General features: G+C 41.8%; 1 protein-coding gene across 1 annotated transcript in view; it reads right to left on the bottom strand.

Annotated features, from left to right (window-relative positions):
- Positions 1-22,296, bottom strand: part of LOC145408809 (uncharacterized) — a 57,238-nt gene extending 34,942 nt beyond the window's left edge. Inside the window, exons 1-3 of the mRNA XM_080279455.1 lie at positions 21,981-22,296; positions 21,467-21,747; positions 20,406-21,153 (exon numbers count right to left, since the gene is read on the bottom strand). Of these exons, the coding sequence (XP_080135581.1) occupies positions 20,406-21,153; positions 21,467-21,747; positions 21,981-22,296 (1,345 nt within the window). The remainder of the gene's footprint in view (positions 1-20,405; positions 21,154-21,466; positions 21,748-21,980) is intronic.
- Positions 22,297-25,807: the final 3,511 nt, after the last annotated feature.

The following is a 25,807-nucleotide window of genomic DNA, read 5'->3' as shown; positions in this document are numbered from 1 at the left end:
CTGAATGGGACAGTATTATCCTGGTTCTAACTGACAAGGGTGATAGAGAAATAAGCTGGATGATGTGACAACGACACATAACAGCTTAGAGAGAAAAAGTGAATGTGTGGGTCAGGGAATGAGGGGAAATGAAGAATGTTGAACAAAAGGAGGAAAAAAAAAAGAAAAAAGGAAAAAACAAAGAAAACTGGGGTGGAAGAGTCACGGTAACAAAAAAAAAAAAAAAAAAGGGGGGGTGGGATGCTTACAAGGTTAGAAAAAAATAAAAATAAAAACTGGATATGAGAACCGAAGGATGAATGAAAAGCAGAATGATAAAAGACAAGGGTGAACTAACTGAAAATAATGAATGTTCTAATCTGAGGTAAAAAAGACCAAAAGGAATGAATATAATACGCGATCTGTGAGGTGAAGGATAAAACACGAAACACAGATTTGAAATGACGTGGAAAAAGAAAATACATAAAAAAGGAAGTCGGGGAGGGGGGGTGAGAAAAATAGAGATTTGAACATGATAATAAAGAAAATCTGGTATATGAACTGAGGACAGCAAAAAGAAAAAGTAAAAAAATGAGGCACAAAAAATGGAAAATGAAAACAATATGATTTATGGGGATGACAGGCAAAAAACAGAGAGAGAGAGAGAGAGAGAGAGAGAGAGAGAGAGAGAGAGAATTAATAGGATGTGGGGAGACGGTACCTGCTATCCTCGAACTTCGACATGATCGAAAAAAAAAAAAAAGTACCCATAGTACTGATAAAAATGAACCTGAACGATATTTTTCTATATGTTTCGTCATGTCTTCTACCTGACCCTGAGCCATGTTTCTCTGCGTGTATCGTCATGTCTACGATCTAAATCTGAATGTTGTTTTCATATCTTTCATTAAGCCTGACATTTGACCCTAAGCGATGTGTCTCCAAATGTTTCATCATGTTCATTAACTGTAAATACCTACAAACTGGATTCCGGCGGTGCTCCGGCATGTGTTCTTACAAATTAAATGACAGCTAAAATGAATGTCATGCTGTTGCCAATATTAAGTCCTTCAGTCCGATAACACATTTTTCCTTTAATTCTTGTTAGCTCCAGATGATTTCACTCAGCTTCAGAGGGGCTGGGCACATCGCTCATTAACCCCTTCCGTATGAGGTCTTTACAATCGTCTAGAAGTAGCAAGCATAACCCAACATGACACGTGACCGGACGGAAGGGGTTAGTGAGTGACGTAAAATATGAGTAATAATATCCGGGCACTGCAGCAGGGCACATATTATAAGACTTCAAATTGCTTCGTTCAACGCTTCAGATTATAAAGTCCATCGATAATAATGATTCTGTTTTTTACGATATCTTAAACTGACCAAAGAGAAAGCTCAACGCTATAATCCTCTTTTTTCTTACTATTATGTGTACTGAACATTTTTTTCTAATACACATAACTTTTAAAATCATTTTTTTTTTTACATAAAACTAGCCCAAAACTAGTCATTTGTATCATCCTAATCTCCCCATTACCTCTCCACAAAACGATATAATCAACATCACGTTCCACATTTTTTTTATTAAATTGATTTTTTCTGTTGCCTGCATATAAAACACACACACACACTGACCCTAACCCCATTTCCACGAAGACTTAATTCACCACACACGGTCAGATCACAAGGTTAGGTCTAAAGTAAGGGATGACTGTAGACAAGGTGTGGCGGTAGTGGTGGTGGTAGTAAGGGTGGTAGTGGTGGTGGGGGTGACGGAACCAGAAGTGCATGACGGTGCATGTAAAGTCTATCACTGTTGCCGCACAGGATTTTCTTTTCTTTTTTTTTTAAACATCAGTTGCCGGAGGCTGTCGTGCGTTTGGTTTTTGCACGGAAGCTTTCGTACTCGTCACTTGTTGAAAATTTTGTAGTGATAGGACTGGATGATGATGATGATGATGATGATGATGGTCGATGCATAGTTGCAGACAGACAGACAGTATAACGAAATATATGGACACAGCCAGGCATAAAGACAGATTGTAGATATACTGTACACACTGGCATTTGGACAGACATAATCCAGATACATGTAACTGAGAAACCAACAGATGGATGGATGATAAACTTTAAGAAACTGATCACTGCATGACAGAGAGCCATACGGACAGAAAATACAGATAAACTGAGACAGATGATAGCCAAATGGATGGATGGGATGGATGGACGAAAGAATTATGGGCTGATAGGAGGGAGGAAGGATGGAGAGGGGTTGAGGGAAAAAATATCTAAAACCTAAACCATTCTGCTGAACGGCCCAGGCAATCCCTCCACTAAAAAATAAATATAGTCTTCGTTTACTAGACTACCGACAGAGGATTTTATTGAAGCTGATGGCTCTCTAGCAGAGAAGCTGTTATATCATTATTTACCTACCTACCTACCCACCTCCCTATCTACCAACCTATCTATCTATCTACCTAACTATCTGTAGCCAGACGCCCTAATCCTGGATGTGGTGGTCACAAACGAATCGCCTCCATGTCACCCTGTTCTCTGCGACTCCGCCATCAGGCTGTTCTTTCTCCAATTCACGCCCCCTCTCTCATATAACTCTCTCTCTCATCCCTCTATCTCATCCTTGGTCTCCCCTTCTCCCTTCACCCTCCATCTCCCTTACATAAGTTCTCCTAGTCAGTATCTCAGTCTTTATTCTCTCCACAAGGCCAAACCATCTCAAGGTACGTCCAATACTTTCAAGCACATCCACATCGACACCACAACGCTCCCTCACTTCCTCATTTGTCCTCTCTCCACGTAACTCCACATGCTTCTTAATATTACTCCTTCCCACTCCCCTCACTTTTGACTTCTGTCCTTCCATCAGGGTCCAAGCTTCATTTCCTTTACAAGTGGGGGTCTAATTAAATAAAGTCGTTTGTAGACAGCAATATTAAACTTACAAATGTACCGTCTTACTGAAGTGGTGAATCTCTACAGCATCCTGACGTCTTCCTTACTTCTTATTGCCTCTCTACGATTTTATTCAGCTTTGGTAGCAAGAGGGTTAGAAATACCCCATTAGCCCTTTCAGTTCGATGGTGTCTTTGTTATTTTAGTCTTGCAACCCCTTTTCTCCGATTCTTCTTAATATTATTCTTGCTACCTCATTCCATCCTTAGGTGCGACAAATGGGCACAGTGATGATGTTAATGATGATGATGATGATGATGGTGATGATGATGGTGGTGATGATGATGGAGATGGTGATGATGATGGAGATGGTGATGATGATGATGATGATGATGATGCTTCTTGCCACCCCCAGATAATTTAACTCGATACACCTCTCGCAGTGAAAGGGCCACAACATCCCAGTCTATCTGTGGTGGACCTTGATGGCTCTCCAGTGGGATTTATATGGATGATGTTAATAGTATGTGACTGGTGCGGGTGGGGGATAGGAGGGATGGGGAGGGGAAGGGAATAGGAGGGAGGGTGTAGGTGACGGTAGAGGGAGTAGGAGGAGGGTGCAGGGAGTGGTGAGGGAGATAAGGGTGGTGGGGATGGGATGGTCAAGGGGGACAAGAGGGAGGGGAGACAGGAGGGAGGAAGAGAGGGTGAATGGTATGGGGGGATAAGAGGGAGGGTGGAGAGGGAAGAAGGAGGGGATATGGGATGGAGGAGGGGGATATACGGGAAGAGGAAGGGGACGGTGGAGTGCGATACAGGATGGTGCAGAGGGACACAAGGGAGGGGAAAGGTGAGGGGAAGGGGATGACAAAGGGGATTGGGGTGGTGGAGAGGGATTGTAGGGAGGAGGGGGAAGGGAAAGGTGGAGGGAGATAGCGGTGATGGAGGAGGATACAAGGAAGGAAGGTGATGACAGAGGGAGAAGGGCAGGATGATAAAGAGGGGAGGGGTGTGAGGAAGAGGGACGGATAGGGGTCTGTGAGAGGGATGGTGATGATAATGAAAGGGGTGTGAGGGCAGCCTAGGTGGACTCTCCCAGCAACATAATGCTCCACATACACACACACACACACACACACACACACACACACACTATCTCTCTCTCTCTCTCTCTCTCTCTCTCTCTCTCTCTCTCTCAGGACAAGGTCAAATGAGGCTGGTGACTATCAAGAGAGAAGTAAGCCGGTGTGAGACAAACAGTTGAATGAAATCCTTTGGTAGTGGTGCGAATAAAACGTCCGGTGGTGACAAGAACTGAGAGAGAGAGAGAGAGAGAGAGAGAGAGAGAGGAAACCATGTCCTGAGAGGTTAGCAGTTTGTTCGTATCGCACAATTTTTTAATGCATTTAGTAATCTGGAGGCAGCAGGAATATCTCTCTCTCTCTCTCTCTCTCTCTCTCTCTCTCTCTCTCTCTCTCTCTCTCTCTCTCTCACACACACACACACACACACACACACAGGTACACCCTCTCATCACCACCACTCACTCTCACTCACTCGCCGCCGCCAGCCCATACTTGCATAACTCAATTAACCACCATCATGCCCATACTCAACTGGATGAATGAAGTTTCCTGCATTCCATTTCCACCTCCCTATTATTATTATTATTATTATTATTATTATTATTATTATTATCATTATTATCTGCTTCATTCTATACCGGTTTCGCCATTACAATTTTCATTCTGTCATTATTTCCCCCATTTTAATTTTTTTAACCATCATAATCGTACGGTGATATCCCCATTACTATATTACTACTATCAGCCTCATCCCGTGTCTTCATTACCATTACCATTATCATCATCATCATCATCATCATCATCATCATAATCATCATAATCATCATCACCCTACTGATCACTGAAGAGACATCACTGTAGTAAGAGTTTTAGAAGCGAGCAAAGCAAGATCCAGATGCAGGAAAAAGGTACAACAACCAGTAAAAATTCTTCACACCTTCAACTGTTTTATCAATCAAGCCTCAAACCCTTTTCATCAGCTGATTTATTTATTCATTTCAAACAGGCTACCACGAAGGGATGTTTTTCACCTTAAAAGGAAAATAGTTGGCAGTTAGGAGGGCAATGAGAGCTACATCTAACATCCCCGAATAGAATAGTCTCTGCTTCTCTATGGAAATCGTTTTTCCCCAAATTAGTTTCCACCCAAACCTCCATCTACAGCAGTTCAAATCCAGCTGTTTGAGATTTTTTTGTATGAATGGAGGACAGCTGTAATCTAGTGCATGGATTTTTTAAATTTGTTTTTCCTTCCTCTGTTCATTTTCTGTAAAAAAAAAAAAAAAAAAAAAAATCACCTGTAGACGGCAAGAATTAACTAAAAATAATACTTTTCCTACTGGAAGGCATTAATCGTACATTAATCTAGTACAGTATTATGTCAACTTGATCCTATACGAGCTTAATTCAACGCCGCCACCTTGATATCATCTTAATCACACGTCACCCTGAACCTAAAGGGACTTAATCACGTCAGCATGATCTGATACCAAATTATTTACGTTAGTTTTATCCTGTACCTGCATAATCCTACTTCAGCTCTGGAGAGACTTTTCGAACTGGAGGAATTTTTCGTATTTATAAGTCTAACCTGCATAAACTCCAAGGGGGACTTCTTGAGGTAAATAAAGATAATTGACGAAGGGTAAAATAAAATATACTACACGTAGTTCTGAGGCTGAAGAAGGTACAAGAGCTTACCCTTCACCACGAGAGGTCTCTACTAAGCTAAATAAAATCGTCTGGGGCAGTCATCGTAAAATATAATACAAGTCCTCCGGCTAAAGGAGTTAACCACATAGCAATAGGGGGCATATTACCAAGCAATTATACTCTGCTTGAAGCCCGGTGCCTCTCAATAAAGGAAACCGGGGGATGGGGGGAGCAGCTGAATGGTGGGTTGGTCAGCGGTGCAAGGCAGGCAGGGTGTGGGGGGATAGGGTAGAGAAGGGCAGGGTAGGATAGCGTGGGGGGAGGATGGGGTACAGAAAGATAGGGTAGTGCAGTGTGGGGCTGGGTATGGGTAGTGTAGGGTAGAGTAAGGGGATGGATAGGTAAGAGGTACATTAAGAGGGGGGGGGGATGGTGCAGCAAGGTCACATCACTGGTGCACAAGTGGGGTATGATAAGGAAGTACCATCAGGTCAACGGGCAATGGTAATGGTAGTAGTGAAAGAATAATGGTGAAGGATATAATGGAAGTAGTAATGGCAGTGGTTTTGTAAAAGGTTGAGGAAATGATGGTGATGGTGATGGGGGATGGATAAAGGTGGTGATCAGGGTAAGGTGAAAGGATAATGGTGCTAATGGTGGCGAGGTAAGGCTAGGGGATGGTTGACTGGAGCAAGGTCATATCATTGGTGCACAAGTGGGGTATGATAAGGAAGTCCCATTAGGTCTATGGGTCGGGGCCATTAGAGGACAGGGGTGCAGGGACAAAATGGTGATGGTAATGGTGCTAGAAAGATAACACACATGGTAGTGGTAGTAGTGGTGGAAGAATAACGGTGCTAAAGGTAATGGTCGAAACGGTGATAGGGATAATGATGCTAGTGATGATGGTGATAACAGTAATGGTAATGGTGTAAGGATATTGGTGCTGCTAATGGCGATGGTAATGGTGATGAGGGGATAATGGTGGTGATAATGATGTCGGTAACGGTGGAAGGGCAATGGTACTGGTGATGGAGGTAGCAGTAAAAGTGATGAAAGGAATAATAATGATAATAAATGGCTGTTGTAATGATGAAGACAATGGTGATGGTAATGGGTAGTGGCAGCAGCGAAGAGTTAATGATTCACCGAACATGAATCACCGTGCATGAATCACTACATCTCAACGAAAACTTATGCACTGACCACATCTACGATAAATACTTCTCATAACTGAATGAATCCGTCCAGTGCCAGCCAGAACAAAGTAACAAAATGCAAACTACACCTTGAACAAATCAGTAACATAATTTTCACAGGTGTGGTGGATGAAAAAGTGCTTCGGACTTATTATTCTTTTAACTAATCTTTCTGCATTCACCTTAATTAAATCGTCACACCTTTATACTTCTACCTCTGCACTGAGGGGATAAAACTGGCGATCTTCTGGCCAACACCTTAAACTATCTAGAGCATTTCATTCATCACACGTTACCCTTACACACGGTGCACTTGCCTTCTCCCTCCCTCCCTTCCTCCCCATTCTCTCTCTCTCTCTCTCTCTCTCTCTCTCTCACACACACACACACACACACACACACACACACACACACACACACACACACACACACACACACACCTCAGTTACACCATATAATACCTTACCGCACCATGACGCAGCTCATACTACTGCATCACACACTGCCACACTTCAGTCACACCTAACACTGACATACCATAAACACTGACACATCTCAAACTACCATACCACGCACACTTCACTACGCGTGGTACGGTAGACAGGTGGCCTGCGGTCCTACCGGACCCAGGTTCAAATCCCCGCTGGGACAGGGAACAGTTTAAGGATTTGAATTTCATGTAAAGCAGACTTTACTGATCTACCAGAAGACCCGCCGACATGTAAAAATACCCCTGCTAATACCAATACACCAGTCCTGTATGAGACAGCCCTAGCATGTATTCAATATGGACGGTGGGTGTTAGCGCCGAAGTGGTGACAAGAAGAGGTGTATGATATGTAGGAGGACTACTGGAGCTTGGGAGCAGGCTGTGAAGCCTATGCCCAGAGTCGAGCACATAAAAAAAAAAAACACACACACACACATACACACACACACTGCCACATCTCAGACACACCTAACACTATCACACTACACACAGTAGCACACTAAACACGCTGTCATACTACACACACACACTGCCACACGCCACATAACCATGCCACATGCACTGCCATACCTCAAACTGCCACACTTCACACTACCATACCATACATACTACCACATCTTCCGTCTATGGCTGCAAAGAAATTTTCTGTAAAACACCCTGTACTCGACTGGTCACCAGCGCTTCCTTAAATAGTACGCTATGTTAACTCTTTATATCTACATTTTTAAAGTGACTCAGGAATTCAGCATTTCTTCAGCGTCCAAAACATACAACATTTCTATCTCACTGAAAACCTACACCACGCTGGGATAACTCAAGTGTATTATTCTGGCTAACGCCAGACGATTTCATTTAAATCAGGGAAATCCACTCAGTGAATGGATAGTGAAACTATTTTAACGAACCTTTCAGTGCGGTAAGCCAAGCAGAGCCGCAGATATAAGACATATCCATCGCTCTGCGGCCAGCAAAGGTATCCAATTCCAGTTTAAGCCAGATGGTTTAATTCAGGTAAGGGAAGACCCAGTATGAAAGGAACTGCAGCCTTCATAGTGAATAATAATATACCTTGGCCCTGACAAGTACAGTAATCATACACCCGCACCAGGCTCACGCCAACACAGTATCATGTGGCGGATGGAATGAGTAGGTATTGGGTTCCCTTCTGAGACCTGACGTCACAGGGGTGGGACGGGATGGGTGCGGGCAAAATGCGTTCTTACGCTCGTTGACGCTGAAACACAACACGCTGCCACCAACCACCGGGATGAGACGCATTTATTCTAAACTAGGCATCTGATGAATATACGACACCAGGAAAAAAAAAAGTACAAACGTAAAACAAAAACAGGAATGCTTTCGACCTTATGCGTGGTATTTCCTCTGAGATCTTTTACGCCTTTAACCCTTTCAGGACGAAGATGTAATTTGTTTCATCCTTCCTGACACCAGACGATTTTTCCCCCCATTAGGAACCCCTTCAGATAAACTAATGAAGGCTATATCTATCCTCTTCAGTTCGGAAAAAAAAAATCTATCCAAAGGTGACTCAACACGTCTGGAAATAACAGGCATGGAATGGAAAATACGTCATTGGATTGAAGGGTTTAATATTACCTGTACCGCCAATGAGCTGCATTCTCGTTAGCGTAAGAGACTTTGTAATACGTGCTCCCTGCGTTATTCTCCTGAAGGATATTTCTACCTTGGTGATAACCGTCACAGTTACATACGACAGGGAAACTTAATGTGGAAAATAAATCATTGAGGAAGAGATATTACGAAATCTCCAAACTCAACTAGTATACGGTTCACTAAAAGAAATATTGCTAAGTAGTGGATATTTCTGTTTCGGTGGTCTTACTGGAAGCATACTCGACCAGCAACCTAGAGGTCCTGGGTTCGATTACAGAGCCGGTCATGAGATCTTTGGGCAAGATCTTTACCCCAGTGTTTGTACCATGAAATGGGGGCTTGGACTGTAAATTAAACGGTTCCGGGTGGTACTCTAGGGGAAAACTGAATAGTAAAAACTCAACGTCTGCTTTTGTGGTCCACGTGTAGTCGACAGGTACTATTCTTAGACTTCTTGTGTGATTCTATAGTACGTTCACTTAAACTAGACCCAGATTCCTATCCTTCTGCAGCTTAGAGGATACGACGGCTCTGCATCCTATTCACACCACTTTTTCGTGACTAGTATTATATTCTAGTACTGATATCTAGTTATAGATCGTCATTCAAGACTGAAAGACGACAATTTTTGGCCAAATTAAAGTGAACAGGGTACAGAATTTCTGACTATAAAACTTCAGGCTGATAACTTAATACTGAAGCTGAATGAGTGGCAGAACCGAAAATATAATATGGTTATTGGAACACGATACAGTGCAGGCTTCCAAAACGTTTCGTCCACTGTTTCAGAATGTACAGCACAAGATAAGTAGCGATATATATATATTTTTTCTATTAGATTATACTGCACATGGATATTTAGCCGCTTCACTAGGACAGCTCTCTCTAAGGGGGAAAAAAAAAAAAAGTCTGACGGTAGTAAGAACAAAAAATGGTGTCCTCGTGCTGAAGAGGTTAATGACGACTGGTTTTTATCCCCTTCACTATAACAGGTTTTTGTTACGTTGAATAAAATCATTTGGCCGTAGCAGGAATAAAATAACAAAGGAGAAACCTTAGTTCCAACCCTGGCGCATTTCCTCTTCCTCTAACACACTTCCACTTCCTTCTTCCAGTCTTTTACCTCTCCATTTATTATTTTTTTTCCTTTCTCTTCCTTATCTATTTCTTTTAGTGTCTTATCTTGACATTTATGACTTCTTCCTTTCTCTCCCCTTCGTTCCTTCTTCCATTCTTTTTTCCACTGTATTCAGTACTGTACTTCTTTAATCTTGTCTTCCACTTTTTTTTTTTAAATTTCTATTTCTCACATTCTCTATCCCCCGTCTCTAACTCTCTCTCTCTCTCTCTCTCTCTCTCTCTCCCCATTCTTCTTCCTTCTTTCATTCTTTTACGCCTTTCATCACTGCTTCTTTGTTTACTTGTGCAAAAGATCAGCAACATACACATACCACCATACACACACCAACACCCGTACAGTACACACATCAATACAAACGCACATGCATCAACATATACATCAACACTATACACGGATCAACGCCGTAAACATGCCAATATCTGTTACAAACATCAACACCTGTACTCATTAACACCATTCACACGGTAACAATGCACACACATCAACATCTGTACACACACACACACACACACACACACACACACACACACACACACACACACACACACACACACATCAACACCGTATACATATGAACACTATACATACATCAACATCTTTACACACACCTGTAAACAGATACTCGTATGTACACATCAAAACATGCATACATTAACAAAGTACACAAATCAACACATACGTACACACACATCAACATCTGTACACACACACACACACACACACACACACACACACACACACACACACACACACAACAACACCGAATACATATGAACACTATACATACATCAACATCTATACACACACCTGTAAACAGATACTCGTATGTACACATCAACAACTGCACACAAAATCTACACCTACACATAACCACATCTAATTCTTTAACTTCATGGCATCACCCATCTTCCCACGACATCCCTCCCTCCCTAAAAGTCACCCACCCACCTCACTACAACGTCACTTCACTAAACTACCGCCAACACAAAGGTTAAGGAGAAAATTGCCAGTTAACATAATCGACAAAATTGCTTCCCTTGCAGGCTAATGGCGACAACAGTGTCAATGTTTATAATCGTCTTGCCACAACATTGGGGGGTTCACAGGCTCTCTTATCTCATCTAGACTAAACATCTCTGACCTAACTTACCTTATCCTAACCAAGAACAGTCAAACTCGACCTAAGCCTATTAAACTCAAGACTAGTTCCAAATAAATCTAACTTTCCTATCCCTAACTTAGACGAATGTTACGCTGGCTAATGGCGACAACAGTGTCAATGTTTATAATCGTCTTGCCACAACATTGGGGGGTTCACAGGCTCTCTTATCTCATCTAGACTAAACATCTCTGACCTAACTTACCTTATCCTAACCAAGAACAGTCAAACTCGACCTAAGCCTATTAAACTCAAGACTAGTTCCAAATAAATCTAACTTTCCTATCCCTAACTTAGACGAATGTTACGTTCACTTAGCACAGCCTAACCAAAGCTAACTTGAAAAAGCCTTACCATGTCTACCCTATCCCGAGTAGTAATATCCTAACCTAAATTAGCTGAACCTAACTGAACCATACTTATTCAAATTTATTCTAACCTAAGGTAACCTAATCAAGCCAAATCTACCTGACTCAACATATTCAAATCTTACTTAATCTCACACTTCAATAAAGTGGGATCAGCCCAGTGACGTAGCCTAATATTCATATTAGTAAATATAGCATTATAAGACAGATTTACGCATTAAAAAAAAAATGTAATCCGCACAAACCGATAAATTCTGATGATTAAATGAAGAGAAGTATTTTATGTTCTGCTACCCCCAGACATTTTCAATCTTCTTGAAGGGACTTTTCGAACTAGCGAGGTTAGAGACAGCTATCATTAACCACCACCTCACTACTTGAAACTCATTCCACAAGTTGAACATAATAGTCTGGTCGTGATCTGATAATATATATATATATATATATATATATATATATATATATATATATATATATATATATATATATATATATATATATATATATATTATCGGACTGAAAGGGTTAAGGTTCATCATTAACTTATATATTCGATTTAAAAAAAACATGAATGGGATTGGATTAAAAACTTAAAACATGATGTGGATTTCTTAACAAATGACCATAATCTGGTTAGAGAAACTGCTACATTACCATGATCATGGAATATAAGATCAATCAAATATTTTACTTGATAATAAAGATAATAATAATAATAATAATAATAATAATAATTTTATCAGTAATCACTACTATTACCCTTTTCCACGATACTAATTACAACAACAACAATCTACAGCAGAGCAGTAACAATTCACACCACCTACAAAAACACAATACTAATGACTCCTAACAAAAAACAACCCGCCAGCAAACAGTTATAACAAACACAGTCACTATTACGCCACCACAACAATACCTCTTCCGTCTTCCGCGGCGTCTCGTAAGTAACCCTGCCGTGTCGAGTTATTACCGAGACGAATGTGACCTTAATAATACACAACACAGAAAACTGACACATTTCAACACCTGCACACACACACACACACACACACACACACACACACACACACACACACACACACACACACACACACAGGTAGTTTATATTTAATTTTTGCAACATCCAGACGATTTTATTCAGCTTTGGAGATACTATTAATACTTCAGAGGCCAACCAGAGATCCTTCTTAATGAAATCGTCTGGTGGTAGCGAAGATAAACTAAATAAAAAAAATGCCATGGATTAAAAGGTAAAGTAATTCATTTGACATCGCTCAGCCAGTCACAGGAGGCCAGACTTAATATTTTAACGCAAGACGAAAATTTAGGGAAATATTTCTGGCACTGAAGGGGGGTTAGGAACTGTCCCCCTTAACCCACTCAGTACGATGACGTCTTCGTAAGCTGTTATTTATTTATTAATTTATTTATTTACTGCCCAAGAAGGATTTCTCATGGTGAAGGGAGAAACATATTATAGAGACTACATGAAATACTTAATATAAGGCTATAGGTTACTGACGGTCAAGAAAAGGAACAGAACTTTTGCAAGGAACTACACATTCTTAAAATGATATCTCTTAATAATCAACACCTATTAAAGTGCTTGGAAAATCGGATGCGTGGTCAGGGGACTATACAATTCTGACTTAAATTTAGCCTAAAATTGCCATTTCTCCATCTTGAATGCAGACTCTTAACAACAGATTAACAGTAGAATATGATGCTAATCACGAAGAAGTCCTACAGATAGGGTGCAGAGCCGTGGCATTATTTTAATCTGCCACTGATCTACGTGAAATAAGCTGCAAAGGGACGAAAATCTGGGTCAAGTTAAGGCGTAAGGAGTATAGTAACCTGCTTATAAAGGGAGGAGGGTGAGTGAGTGACGAGGGGATGTGCCAGTCACCAATGACTTCCTTAAAGGGTGATTTAATAGGCTTGTTCGGTGTGCCCAATCCTCGTTCCCTTGACCTCCATATATACTGTGACTCTATTTCATTTTAATCAGGCTACCTCTAGACCATTTTATGCAACTGGGGAGGGATCTCGGGTACTGAAAGGGTTAATTTAGACAATATCTAACCTCTCCAGTTGGATAAGTCTCTCCTTTGCTGAATAAAATTGTTTGGAGGTGTCATGAGTATAAATTTAATTACACCATCGTAAGGAAGGGGCTAAACTGACTAAGGACTAATTAAATTCACTGTCGTTGATCTCTCAATCTTTTTGCTGCCATTGATCACTTCTTTTTCTGGCCTACAACAGACCATTCGCTTCTGATAAGACAAAAATAATAATAATAATAATAATAATAATATAATAAATTTATCGAAAATTAATCCTTTCGCTCCCACGGCCGCACACACACAGGCTCCATAATCTGGCTTACAACACATTATTTTATTCAACTGAGGGACACTCTAACAAGCAAGAGGTAATAAGGGTATAATAAAGGTTCTCGCTTAACTCTTACGCTGCCTTGTACTCACTTTGAAATTTTATTCCGGTCAGCACCATACGACTTTACTTAGCCATTTTGACGACGATAGAAACTTGAACTCTTTTACTTTCGCTACGCCAAGCGATTTTATTTTGATATGACTTGTTTGTCGTTGTGCAAAGATTAACATAAATCCAAGCACTCGCAACCTATATTTTCGTTTGAATTTCTAGCCCCCGTTTTGAGTATTACTGCCAAGTGATCTAGTTAATGTTATTTCTTCTTTCTCACATCGACACAGATCGCAAAAATAATAAAAAAATACAAAGGAATACAGTACCTGACAAACAGAAACTGAGATAAGACCTGGACATATTCTGAAGCATATTTTCCAATCGTACAGGTCAGGATAAAGTTGGAAGAAGAACACTCCGTTTGATAGGGCGACGATCAAGGCATTCATTTTTTATATTTATCATCATCATTATTATTATTATTATTATTATTATTATTATTATTACTCTTGCTGCCATAGTGTAGAGACAGTGAGAACCAGAAAGCCTCTACACGTGGCATTATGAAACGGGTTGTTCTGCCTGTTTTTACCATGGCCTGCATGAACGGACTTTTGCATCAGAATATCCGTCACATTTTAGGCAGCATACTGAACTTCGTTGTAACTTTTCCCTATCGATTTATTCTGCATAATGAACGTGCATACTTAGCTTCGTTGCAACTCTTCCCTATCGATTTATTTTGCATACTGAACGTGTATGCTTAGCTTCGCTGCAACTCTTCCCTGTCGATTTGTTTTCGATGCTGAACGTTAACATTCTCTTGTATGCTGTTTAGTATCGCTTTAATATCGACATAGTAGGCAACGGTATCATAAAAGAGGAAACTGAGACGTAGTGCACAGAATGAATCGCAAAGGACGAGGTGTTACGAATTCTCCTACGCCAACAAGACGCTCGTTGTCCGATTTCGACCTCGAAGCCTTTAATTTTAATGCATCCCGTACTCTCCCTAAAGTTAACATTATACCTGAACAAATTAGGATTACCCCACTGATGATAAGTGAAGAGATTCCTGGGCACTCTGTTTTCGAATAATGTTATGACTGAATTGCTTCTTATCTAATTTTCATTCTTTTATCACCACTATCAACTCCATGGCTTATTCTTTTTCTTTACAACCATCATTATTGTGACTATTTTTATTTTTATCAATGCTGTTATTTTTTCAGCGTCTCACTCTTTTATTATCATCATCACCATCAGCCTTTCACAAACACTGATTTAATAATAATACTGTTGCTCGGTGTGTGTGTGTGTGTGTGTGTGTGTGTGTGTGTGTGTGTGTGTGTGTGTGTGTGTGTGTGTGTGTGTGTGTGTGTGTGTGTGTGTGTGTGTGTGTGTGTGTGTGTGTGTGTGTGTGTGTGTGTGTGTGTGTGTGTGTTTGTTGCCATTACGTGTATCAGTGTGACAGTCATGTGAAATGTGGTAATGTAAGTCTATCAGGTGTGCTGTGAAGTGGGTCAGTATGAAGTGTGACGACATGAAGTGTGACAGTGTAAAGTGAGTCAGTGTGAAGTGTGGCGATATAAAGTGTAATAATCAAGTGTATAAGTGTGAAGTGTGTAAGTGTGAGGTATGTTTGGTGTGCTAGTGTCTTTTACCGCACAGTAACATTTCCATCACCCTGTACTTCACCATTTCAACCTTTGTCGCTGCCAGTCAACTCCCCTTCTGCTCTAAATACCTGGCTTTGACCTTCAAGACGAGGGCCAGTTTGAGATTATCACATATCACATAAATGTCACCGACCTCTCACACGACAATGTTAACTCTTTTCACTAAGTTATGTCGCCCTTTTAAATTATTTTTTGCCACCACCAGACGATTTTATTCAGCTGAGGAAATACGCTCGAAGTGAAAGGATAAGAAAGTCTCAGTAAAATCTTCAATGCGATGGCGTTTTTTTTTTTTTTTTTTTTCCACTCTAGTTACCGCCAGACGATATTACTGAAAGATGTTGATGAAGAGAGAGAGGATATGGAGGAGGAAGCCGAGATGCTGAGGGTGCGTGATTCTGCAATATCTGATTCGGATCTCTCACTCGTTCACTGCAAACAATAGCATTCCCTTCATCACAACATCCTTTTCCCCAACTCGTCCATATCAACAAGAAATGAAACGACTAAGCATTTTTACCTTTAAGCTTTGTAAACTAATCGTCATACTTAGAATAACTAGGGAGGTGATATAACTCGTCCACCTTCGCTTGGGCAAGATTTTCGTCCTTTTGCAATGTATTACCCGTAGGTCAGAGGTACAATAAGACAATACTGACGTTCTATATCCTTTCCATTATACTTCTTCGTGACTAGCACCGTATTCTACTGTTAATTTCTTGTAGGAGCTCAAGATTCAGGATGGATGGAAATTTTTCGCTATGTTGAAGTAGACAGAGTATATGAGTATTCAGCAGGTTACTCGAGGTCTTGTCTCATCATCATCATCAATCATCATCATCATCATCATCATCATCATCAACCAAACCAGGCATTATGATCACAAGGAACAAATGCCAAACATTTTTTTTTTTTTTTTTTTTTTTGCGAGAAGGAGCATGAGAGAGAGAGAGAGAGAGAGAGAGAGAGAGAGTGAAGTGAGTGTGTAGGATATCACATGAGTAATGACACGCAATATTTTCATGGTCATGTAACACCTTCACCACGATGATGTCTTTTTCGTTTGATTCTCGCCATCTCCAGACGATTTTATTAGACTTGCATGAGCCCTCTCGTATTAAGGGGTCTAATGATGATGATGATGATGATGATGTGGATCCAGACTCTAGACGTGTCCCTGGTGATGTGAAGGCTGAAGCTGCCCTTTTTCCTGCACTCCCCCATCCTTCATTCGGGAGATATGGAAGGAGTTTAGCAGTATTTATAAAACCAGGCGGCGGAACTTCCCGGTTAAACCAGTGACATCACGTGAAGGCGTCCCTCTCCAACACCAGAGGGTTTTATGAACGCTCTACCTGACGTCTCCCGTTCGACAATCTTCCTCAGTAGAATCAAATCGTCAAGTGGCGGTTACAGTATAATAATAATAGTGTTCTCGAGCTAAACAACACCAATCTTTGTATTACACTTTGCATTTCCCTCTGACTAAAGCTAGACTATTTAACCCTTTCACTATGACGACTACTGCAGTATATTTCATTATTTTATTCAGCCCAAGTCAAACACCTTATAGAGAAGGGGTTACAGAGAGTCTCGATAAAGTTAAGTACATTTTTTTATATATAATGCGTAAAAAGACGTATTATATGGAGATAATACTTAATACATGAAATACCTAAAATAAATCGCTACAGTAGAAATGCAAGGGAGCCTCCTAAGCCCACAAGAATACGATTCTATGATTTACTTGAAAAAATTATAATGATGACGCATATAATTTTATTGTAGCTAACAGAGAATTGTCTGTTATTTATTTACTTATTTATTTACTGTTATTATTATCATTACTATCATCATCATCATCATCATTATTATAATTATAATTATTATTATTATTTCTTTTACATTATGGAGACCTAAAGGTGGTGAAGTAAGCATAACTATGTCGACTGAAATGCTTGGGCAGGTACTGAGACGAAGATGGTGGGAAATAAGGCGAATGGGGAAAAATGCCGAAGCGGTGAGATGTGAAGATGAGCGACCAGTAGGACTGAACGGACTGTTTTATCTAAGAACACAGTCGGAGTCGGAAACATTAAAAAGTACCTAAGTTGACAACCTAAGCTGATGACTGTTCATTCAATCCGAGAGCTGTCTTTGGTTGAGTAAATTTATACGAAGTTAGCATCAATGAAATATATATATATATATATATATATATATATATATATATATATATATATATATATATATATATATATAGTTAGATAGATAGATAGATATAGATATCCAGTATATATATGTTTATTTAACTGGACGAAATAAAAAAAATAACTGAGTATGCATGACGAAACTTAATGTGTATGGATACCGAAAAAAAAAGTGAGTGATGGTAGTGAGGTGGAGGGGAAGGGGGGAGGGGGAGGGGGAAGGGGGACAGAATGGGTGGGGGAAGCGGAGGTAGGGAGGAGGGGGGAGGGGAAGGAAGGAGGGGGATAAAAAGGGATGAAGTGATTAGGAGGTGAATTATGAGTGATAGAGAGGGAGGAGATGAGGAGGGGGGAAGGAAGGTGAGGGGAAGGAGAAGAGGAGAGGTGGGGAGGAAAGAGGTGGGAAGAAGGGGGGAGGAGAAAAGGAAAGATGAAGAGAGAAGAGGGGAAGGGAGGGAAGGAGAAGGGGAGATTATGGAAGATGAGGAGGGAGGCAGGAAATATGGAAAGAAGGAGTAGACTAGGAGAGAGAGAGAGAGAGAGAGAGAGAGAGAGAGAGAGAGAGAGAGAGAGAGAAACACCTTCGATCTCATCTGGTCTCATATTTAATTCTTGCTATAACCAGACGATTTTCTTCAGCTTGGAAAGGGGCTCTTGTATTAAAGGGGGGGGGTTAATGGATCTAGTTTCTAACCCCCTCACTACTAGACGTCGCTCTAGAATATAAATCGTCTGGAGGTGTGAAGAATAAAATATAAATCGTCGGAATGAGGAAGTGACTGGTGATAATGGTGAGGAGGGTTGAGAAGGCAAGTATACTGATAAGATGGTAAGTAGAGGCGTGAGGCCTTTATCATTATTATTATTATTATTTATGCAGTAACATGGGACCCACCTTGATTGCCTGTAAAAGCCGTCCTTTCCACTGATCTGCCCGTAACTCCGTCAGCCCAGTGATGTAACTTCGATTACATAAATTTTATATTAATCATGCTGCCTCCAGACGATTTTATTCAACAATGTCATGGTGTGTCGTGGTGAAGGGGTTAAATATGTCTCTTGCTACCTAACTCCTGTAGTTAGAACAGTGTCCCCTAAGCTAAGTAAAGGTGTCTGGAGTTAGCACGAATTAAAAAAGGAAAAAAATGTCAAGAGGTTTAAACCGTAAAAAAATAATAAAAGTCAAAACAACATTAAGAAAAACTGTGGGTGAATCAGAGACTGGAAGTTACAGACACGGGGAGATATAGTTCGTTTAATAATTTCCACGTTCTCTCCAATGAATCCAAGGCAGCAATGTTAACCTTTATCACACCTGTCTCGTAGAAAGACCGCCAAAGTAAACCTCCTCAGGACCGTCACGTCTGTATTATTTTTAGTTAATTCTTGCTATTAAGAGACGTTTCATTCGGCTCAGGGGATATCCAAGTCATGAAGGGGTTAATGAACGCTATACGTAATCCCTCCAGTTTGAAAGTGTCACAGAGGGAACTGTTGCCTCCCCTGACCATGGATGGGCTCTCCCTTCTCGCCAAAGGCAGCTACTCCTTATACAAAACATGTTCGAGAGGTGGTATGCTCTATGGCAGAGGCTTGTCCTGTTGGAGAACAGGATACAAGCACAAAGAACTGCACAAAAATGAGAATGCTGAGATGGCTGTGTACCTGATATGGTCTCAGTGAATGAGAAAATTGAGAACAGTGTGCTGCGAATGAGATTTGATGCATGCCAGCAGGCTGTGATGGTTTGGCCATGCTAAGAGAATCAAGGAGGATGCCTGGCTGAGATTAGTTGCAGGTGTGAATGTGGAGGGACGAGTGGCCACAGGAAGGCCGAGGATGACCTAATATAAAATCCTGCATCGAAACCTCTGGAATGGGGGACTGAGTAGGGATATGGAGAGCTGCTACTGGGTGAGAGGGCATACATCACCTAGCATGGTCAATGGTCCCTAAACGTAAACATAAACGTATAATCTAACCTTTTTAATATGCATAGGTGTTTCCTGCGCTGAGTAAACAATAATGACAGCAACAATAGTGTAACAAAAATAGCAGAATCATATCCATATGCAGAAATGCTCATCTTTAATGTACCAATGTGGGCATAATTATCTCTTTTCAATATTTCATACCCCTCTGAAATAAATACATTTAAAAACAGACGTCACCGTGCTAAAAGGGTTTAACAAGGGCAGTATGTAGGTGGCATTGGAGGCTTCGTAGTCCTTAGCGATTTATTGTACACATTACTGAGTGAGAGTTTCTTTTCATATCATCTCTGTACTTCTTTTCAGTACCGACACAGTTTGCCTTAGTAACGTACATGGATAAAAGGGTGTAATATGAAAAAAAAAAAATCGCTAAGGGAGAGGTGCTACGAAGGCTCCTATGCTACTCAAGAACACGATAGATACGAACACTAACTTACCGTGGTTGAGAGAGTTGAGGGAGGAGTACGGTGTGCAGCTTTCCTGACCGACGTGAGACAACGAAGAAGGCGGAGTTGGCGGGAAGACCTGAGTATTATTAAGTGGTGAGGGCTGCTGGGTGAGGGGCCTTGGCGTGGTGGCAGGGGTGAGGGAGATGGGGGTGCCCGGTTCGGAGTTGGTTGTGGTGCCTGTTGGAGTCTTTGGCGCCGGCAGGAAAATCGGCTGCCAAGAAGGGGCCGCTCGGATGGAGGTCGGGGTTCGCGGCCGCCCGAGTGAGGTGGGTGTGGACGGACGACTGAGGGATGGAGGGGTGGGCGGGAGGTGCTGGGAAGTGGGTGTGGGTGGCAGATCCTGGGAAATGGGTGAGTTGGGGTGGGTGGTGGGCTTGTTGTCTGTCATTGCGTTGGTTTGCGTCATCTCTGGATTCGGCGTAACAATACTTTCCTCTGGCTGACATGCAGGAGAGGTCGTTTGTATTTTGCTCTGTGGAGCCTGTTTTTTCTGTTCTATTCCAGGGTCATATAAGTTGTGTTCTCTCGGAGAGTCTATGTTTTTAGATGATGATGAGTTCTCTTTCAGTGCTAAAGGGTCATTCAGTTCATGCATATCTTCTCCAGGTTTTTCCAACGCTGACATGACACGTGGAATCACCTCAGATGGAGACGGGCCTGTTGGCGTCCCCTTCTCTTGCTCAGGATGGCTTGGTTTTGGCGCATTTTCAGGATCTGGGTTCGCTCGTGCAGGTGCCTGAATTTTCGGGGAAGGAGGGGGTTTGGTTGGTACGGCTGGGGGTGGGATGGAAGGGCGCGGGGAGGGGGAAGGATTAGGAATTCCCCTTCTCCTTGGTCTGGTCCCCCTGTGTGTGGGAGGGGGCTTCGTTGGTAATGAGGGAGGGTTTTTTCTGGGTAGAGGGGAGTTCTGTGGTGGTGGGTGTTTATCGAGAGAAGGGGAAGTGTGTGGTGGTTGTGTGGTGGGATGTGTTGGTTGTGTGTTGGGTTGTAATGGTTGTGTGGTGGGTTCTGGTGGTTGTGTGGTCGGTTGTGGGGCATGTGTGGTGGACTGTGATGGTTGTGTCGTGGGCTGAGGTGGTCGTATGGTGGGTTGTGGTGGTTGTGTGGTGGGTGTTGGTAGTTGTGTGGTGCGTTGTGGAGCGATTGATGGTGGAGTTTGGGTTGAACTGGGAGGCTGTGAGGTAGGAGAGGCGCTCACACTCTGAGGAAGACTTCTCTGAGGTGCCGGGGATGGGATACGAGGTATGGCTGGAGATTCTTGAAATGATGAGAATGAGGGCTTTGGATGATGGGTTGGAGGTAGGCCTATCGGAGGGGCGGCTGGAGATTCCTGATGAGGTGAGATTCTAGATGTTTCATGGGGAAGAGTCTGAGGTAAAGTAGGGGTAGCTGGAGGTTCTTGAAATGATGAAATTTTAGGTTTTTCTTGAGTTGAAGGAGCCGGAGAGGTAAAAGGAGATTCTTGAAGTTTTTGATCATAAGGAAGACTCTGAGGTACCACGGGAGGGGTGACAGGAATGGGAACAGCCCTTCTCTGAGGCATTTCAGGAGTCGGGCACGCACTGCCACCTTCTGCTAAAGTCGGCAGGCGATCGGACGGTCCCGACACATGGGGCCTTCCCATCCTGGTAGGTCGATGATATCCTGCTGAGGGCCTGTAGCCTTGGCCAGGTGGGTATTGTGGCGGTCGAATTCTGGAGGGCCTAACGATGACAGGATTAGCAGGGGGAGGGCAGGGCTTCGGAGGAGGGTGGATTGGCAGGGGCATGGGGAGGGGCAGGGCATTGTGCTGGGCTAGGGCATAGGACTTTCTTCTCCATTGGTTGTCCTCGATGTCGTCCAATTCCTCTAGGGTGGGTGGCGGGGGCATACGTCTCATCGTGCTTAGAATAAGTGTCCTTTTCCTGTGCTGGGGATTTCGGGTATTCTGTGTCTTATTTCGTCTACAGTCCTCTTTCCTCTATTTCGTATATAGCTGACTTTGTATTTCGTGTATTTTGTATTCCTGTATATTGCACTGCCTTGTGTTTCCTTTCGTATTTCCTGTATTTAGTATTTTGTTTATTTCATTATTCCTGTATTTTGAATTCTGCGCGTTTCTTATTTCGTGTATATTCAGTTTGCTTCGTGAATTTCATATATTTCAATGAGTATTTCTGTTTTTCAGTGTCTTACGTGCCACTAACTTCTGTTCAGTCACTTTTTTTTTCTCTAGTTTTTCACTTCACTGTCATTTTCTTACGTAACTTATCTTTTAAAGTAAGTGGTTCAGTATCAGCTGATAAAACACAAACACACGCCAGCACTCAAGGAAACTATTTTCTCATACGGCTTCTTGATCTACTGTGATTCATTAATACACTTTTTTCCAGCCCTGTGACGAATTAGCCCTCAGTCCTTCATTTCACCTCTCTCTCTCTATGAACAGCTGCAGCCATAAATACCAATACATTTTAATACGATAAGCAAGGAGACAGTGAGAAGTGACTTTGGAGTAAAGTCATACGGGTTTAGGAGCAGGGAAGGACTAAGACAAGGCACACACGGTATAACAAAGGAGGGCTCAAGCAGACAACGGTACGGTGTGGCTTTGGTTATTTTCCATATCTTTAGGGGCCAGCAAACTTAACAGAATGATATATAAGAGTTTCATAACCGTTCATATACGTGGACAGATATTACTGTCCACACCAACATCAAGAACCACCTGACACGACAAAGAATGAAAAAAAAGGGGGGGGGGGGAAGCGGGAAGATTTTCCTTTCCTACATCCACATATTCGTCTCAGCAATAAATACAGACACTCTGCAAGTGTAAAAGTACAAGTACTGTATGCTGTCGCCAAATATACCATACACGTGTGCCTTTATACACGAGAAACCTTGGCCTCATGAGTATTATCCCAAAAGGCCATACTCTCGTCGACATACATATATTTCGAAGCGTCTCCCTAATATTCTGTATGTGTTTTATTATATCTTTCTAATATCGAAATAATTTAAACGCATCAGTAAAGTACCAAAGAATGTCAGGGTGTGAGATGCAAAATAAATCACTGTACGTTACGAAACCTAAACCAACACGAATACGGTCGTAAGTTTGTGACTCTTCTGCCTAACCTTTATCTTGAGGCACTGACCAGCGACCACAGCTATCTTCACCTCTGATAATCGAGGAAGTCATAATTTGCCGAACACTTAAGGTACACTGATTCACCCCATCCAAAGTACTCCCGCTTTCACTAGTACTACTGGCGACCACATTTACCCCCACCTTAAATACTCAGATGACCGGCCATTTCATTTTAACTCTGAGCTTCATATTAATCTTGTGTCTTGGAATTTTGGTTTGGCTTTGAGGTGACTTTTCGAAATGGAAAGGTTGGCTGTGGTCTTCTTTCACCTCCTCCCCTCTACAGTATGTGCCCCTAAATCAAAATAAAATCGCTTGAAGGTAGCAAGAATAAAATAAAAGCTACATCACTGGACTGAATGGTTAGCACAACCTAAAGTAAACAGACCGAAGCAAATCAAATATGACGTAGCATAACCAAAACAAACCATTACTGACTTGATCCAAAGAAACCTACAACTAAATCCAACTACTTTTTACCTAACCCAACCTAATCACACCAAATCCAGTTTCGCCAATCATACCAATTTCAGTTTCGCTAATCAAACCAAATGCAGTTTCGCTAATCAAACCAAATGCAGTTTCGCTAATCAAACCAAATGCAGTTTACGCTAATCAAACCAAATTCAGTTTACGCAAATCAAACCAAATTCAGTTTACGCTAATCAAACCAAATTCAGTTTACGCTAATCAAACCAAATTCAGTTTACGCTAACCAAACCTAACCAAGATTAACCTAACGACATGACTTATCCCAACAAAACACACACACACTTGGCCTGACCTGAACTTATCAAGCCAAAGCACACCTAACCTAACCTGATTTAACTGTCTACACTGTCTAATCTATGGCATGTCTAGTCAGGTAGATAAAAATAATAACCAATTTTAACTTAACCTATCCTAACTCAGCCTAATCATTCAACAACAATCCTAACCTAACCAAGTCAACTCAAATTAAATCTAACCTGCCCATAATAAATCAAACATGACACTCTAGAACAAAAACAAACCATAACAAAACTAACATAACCAAACTAACAATAGCATAACGTACCCTTATCAAGTAAAACCAATTCAGACATGCGTAAACCCAACCAAATCCTTAACGAAATCAAACCAAGCCTACCTAAACCCTCCTAACCTAACGTAACCCAATTTTGTTCATGCGAAATTTAACATAACTTGATAAACCCTGCCATAACCGAACCTGAACTAACCTAGCAAAACGTAAGCTTCTAAAATAACCTTGTCAAGTATATATTAATCAAACCTCATCACCTCTAACCAAACCTAATAAATATGAATATAATTTAATCTATCCCAACCCAATTTAAGCTAATCAAACTTACACTAACCTAATCTAACTTAATGTAACTTCCATACCTTTTGTGTGAGTGAGAGTGAGAGGATGATGTGTACTGTGTTGATGCCACCCCCTCACCCAGCTTACTGCCTCCCATCTCACTACCTTATCCTGTTTCCCCCGCACCCCTCTCTCCCCCCCTCACACCCCCTGGTCCTTCCTCATACCCCCGACCCTCACTCATACCTCCCCTGTTTCATCCACATCCCACCCCCTGCCCTTCATGTCACATCTGTAAACCTCCCCTTCACTACTTTATCCTCTCCCCATCTCTGCATCCCTGGCTCCCCCTCCACACCCTCGCCCCCCAACCTTCATCATACCCCTAGCCGCACCCCCTGGCATCCTAACCCCTTTTCCTCACATCCCTAACTCCCACCCCCCTCTATCTCCCACCCCTTCACACCCCTATGTCCCACTCCCTCATCTCTACTGTTCCCCCTCACATCTCTATTCCTTCCCTCCACTCGCTCACCCCCCTATTTCTCCCCCTCACACCCTTCCACCCTCCTCCTCACACCCCTATTCCTCCCCCTCACACTATTCCACTCCCATCACCCCCTATCCCCCGCAGTATCGCTATTTCAGAGGCCTTGAGGAGTAATGTGGGTGTGTGTTATCGCATGTCATAAGAGGAGACAGGTGATAATGGGTGATAATGGATTCAAACAACCTGATTTCGATTACTTAATGAAAATAAAAGATTACCGTGACACCCTCTGGCCTTTATCCGTGATCTTTGCCTTTGATCAATGTCCATCAAATTCGTATAATCTATCACACACCACACACACACACACACACACACACACACACAATATGTATACGCATTCATGACACACCGCCACACCCTGAACTCTGACCCCGATTCATGACCTCTGACCTCTAATT

This window comes from Coenobita brevimanus, chromosome 78, assembly GCF_032717465.1.
Source record: "Coenobita brevimanus isolate Jiangsu-jjx chromosome 78, ASM3271746v2, whole genome shotgun sequence".
Taxonomy (NCBI): Eukaryota; Metazoa; Arthropoda; class Malacostraca; order Decapoda; family Coenobitidae; genus Coenobita; species Coenobita brevimanus.
The sequence above is the reverse complement of the archived record's forward strand: the minus strand, read 5'-3'. Positions and strand labels throughout refer to the sequence as shown.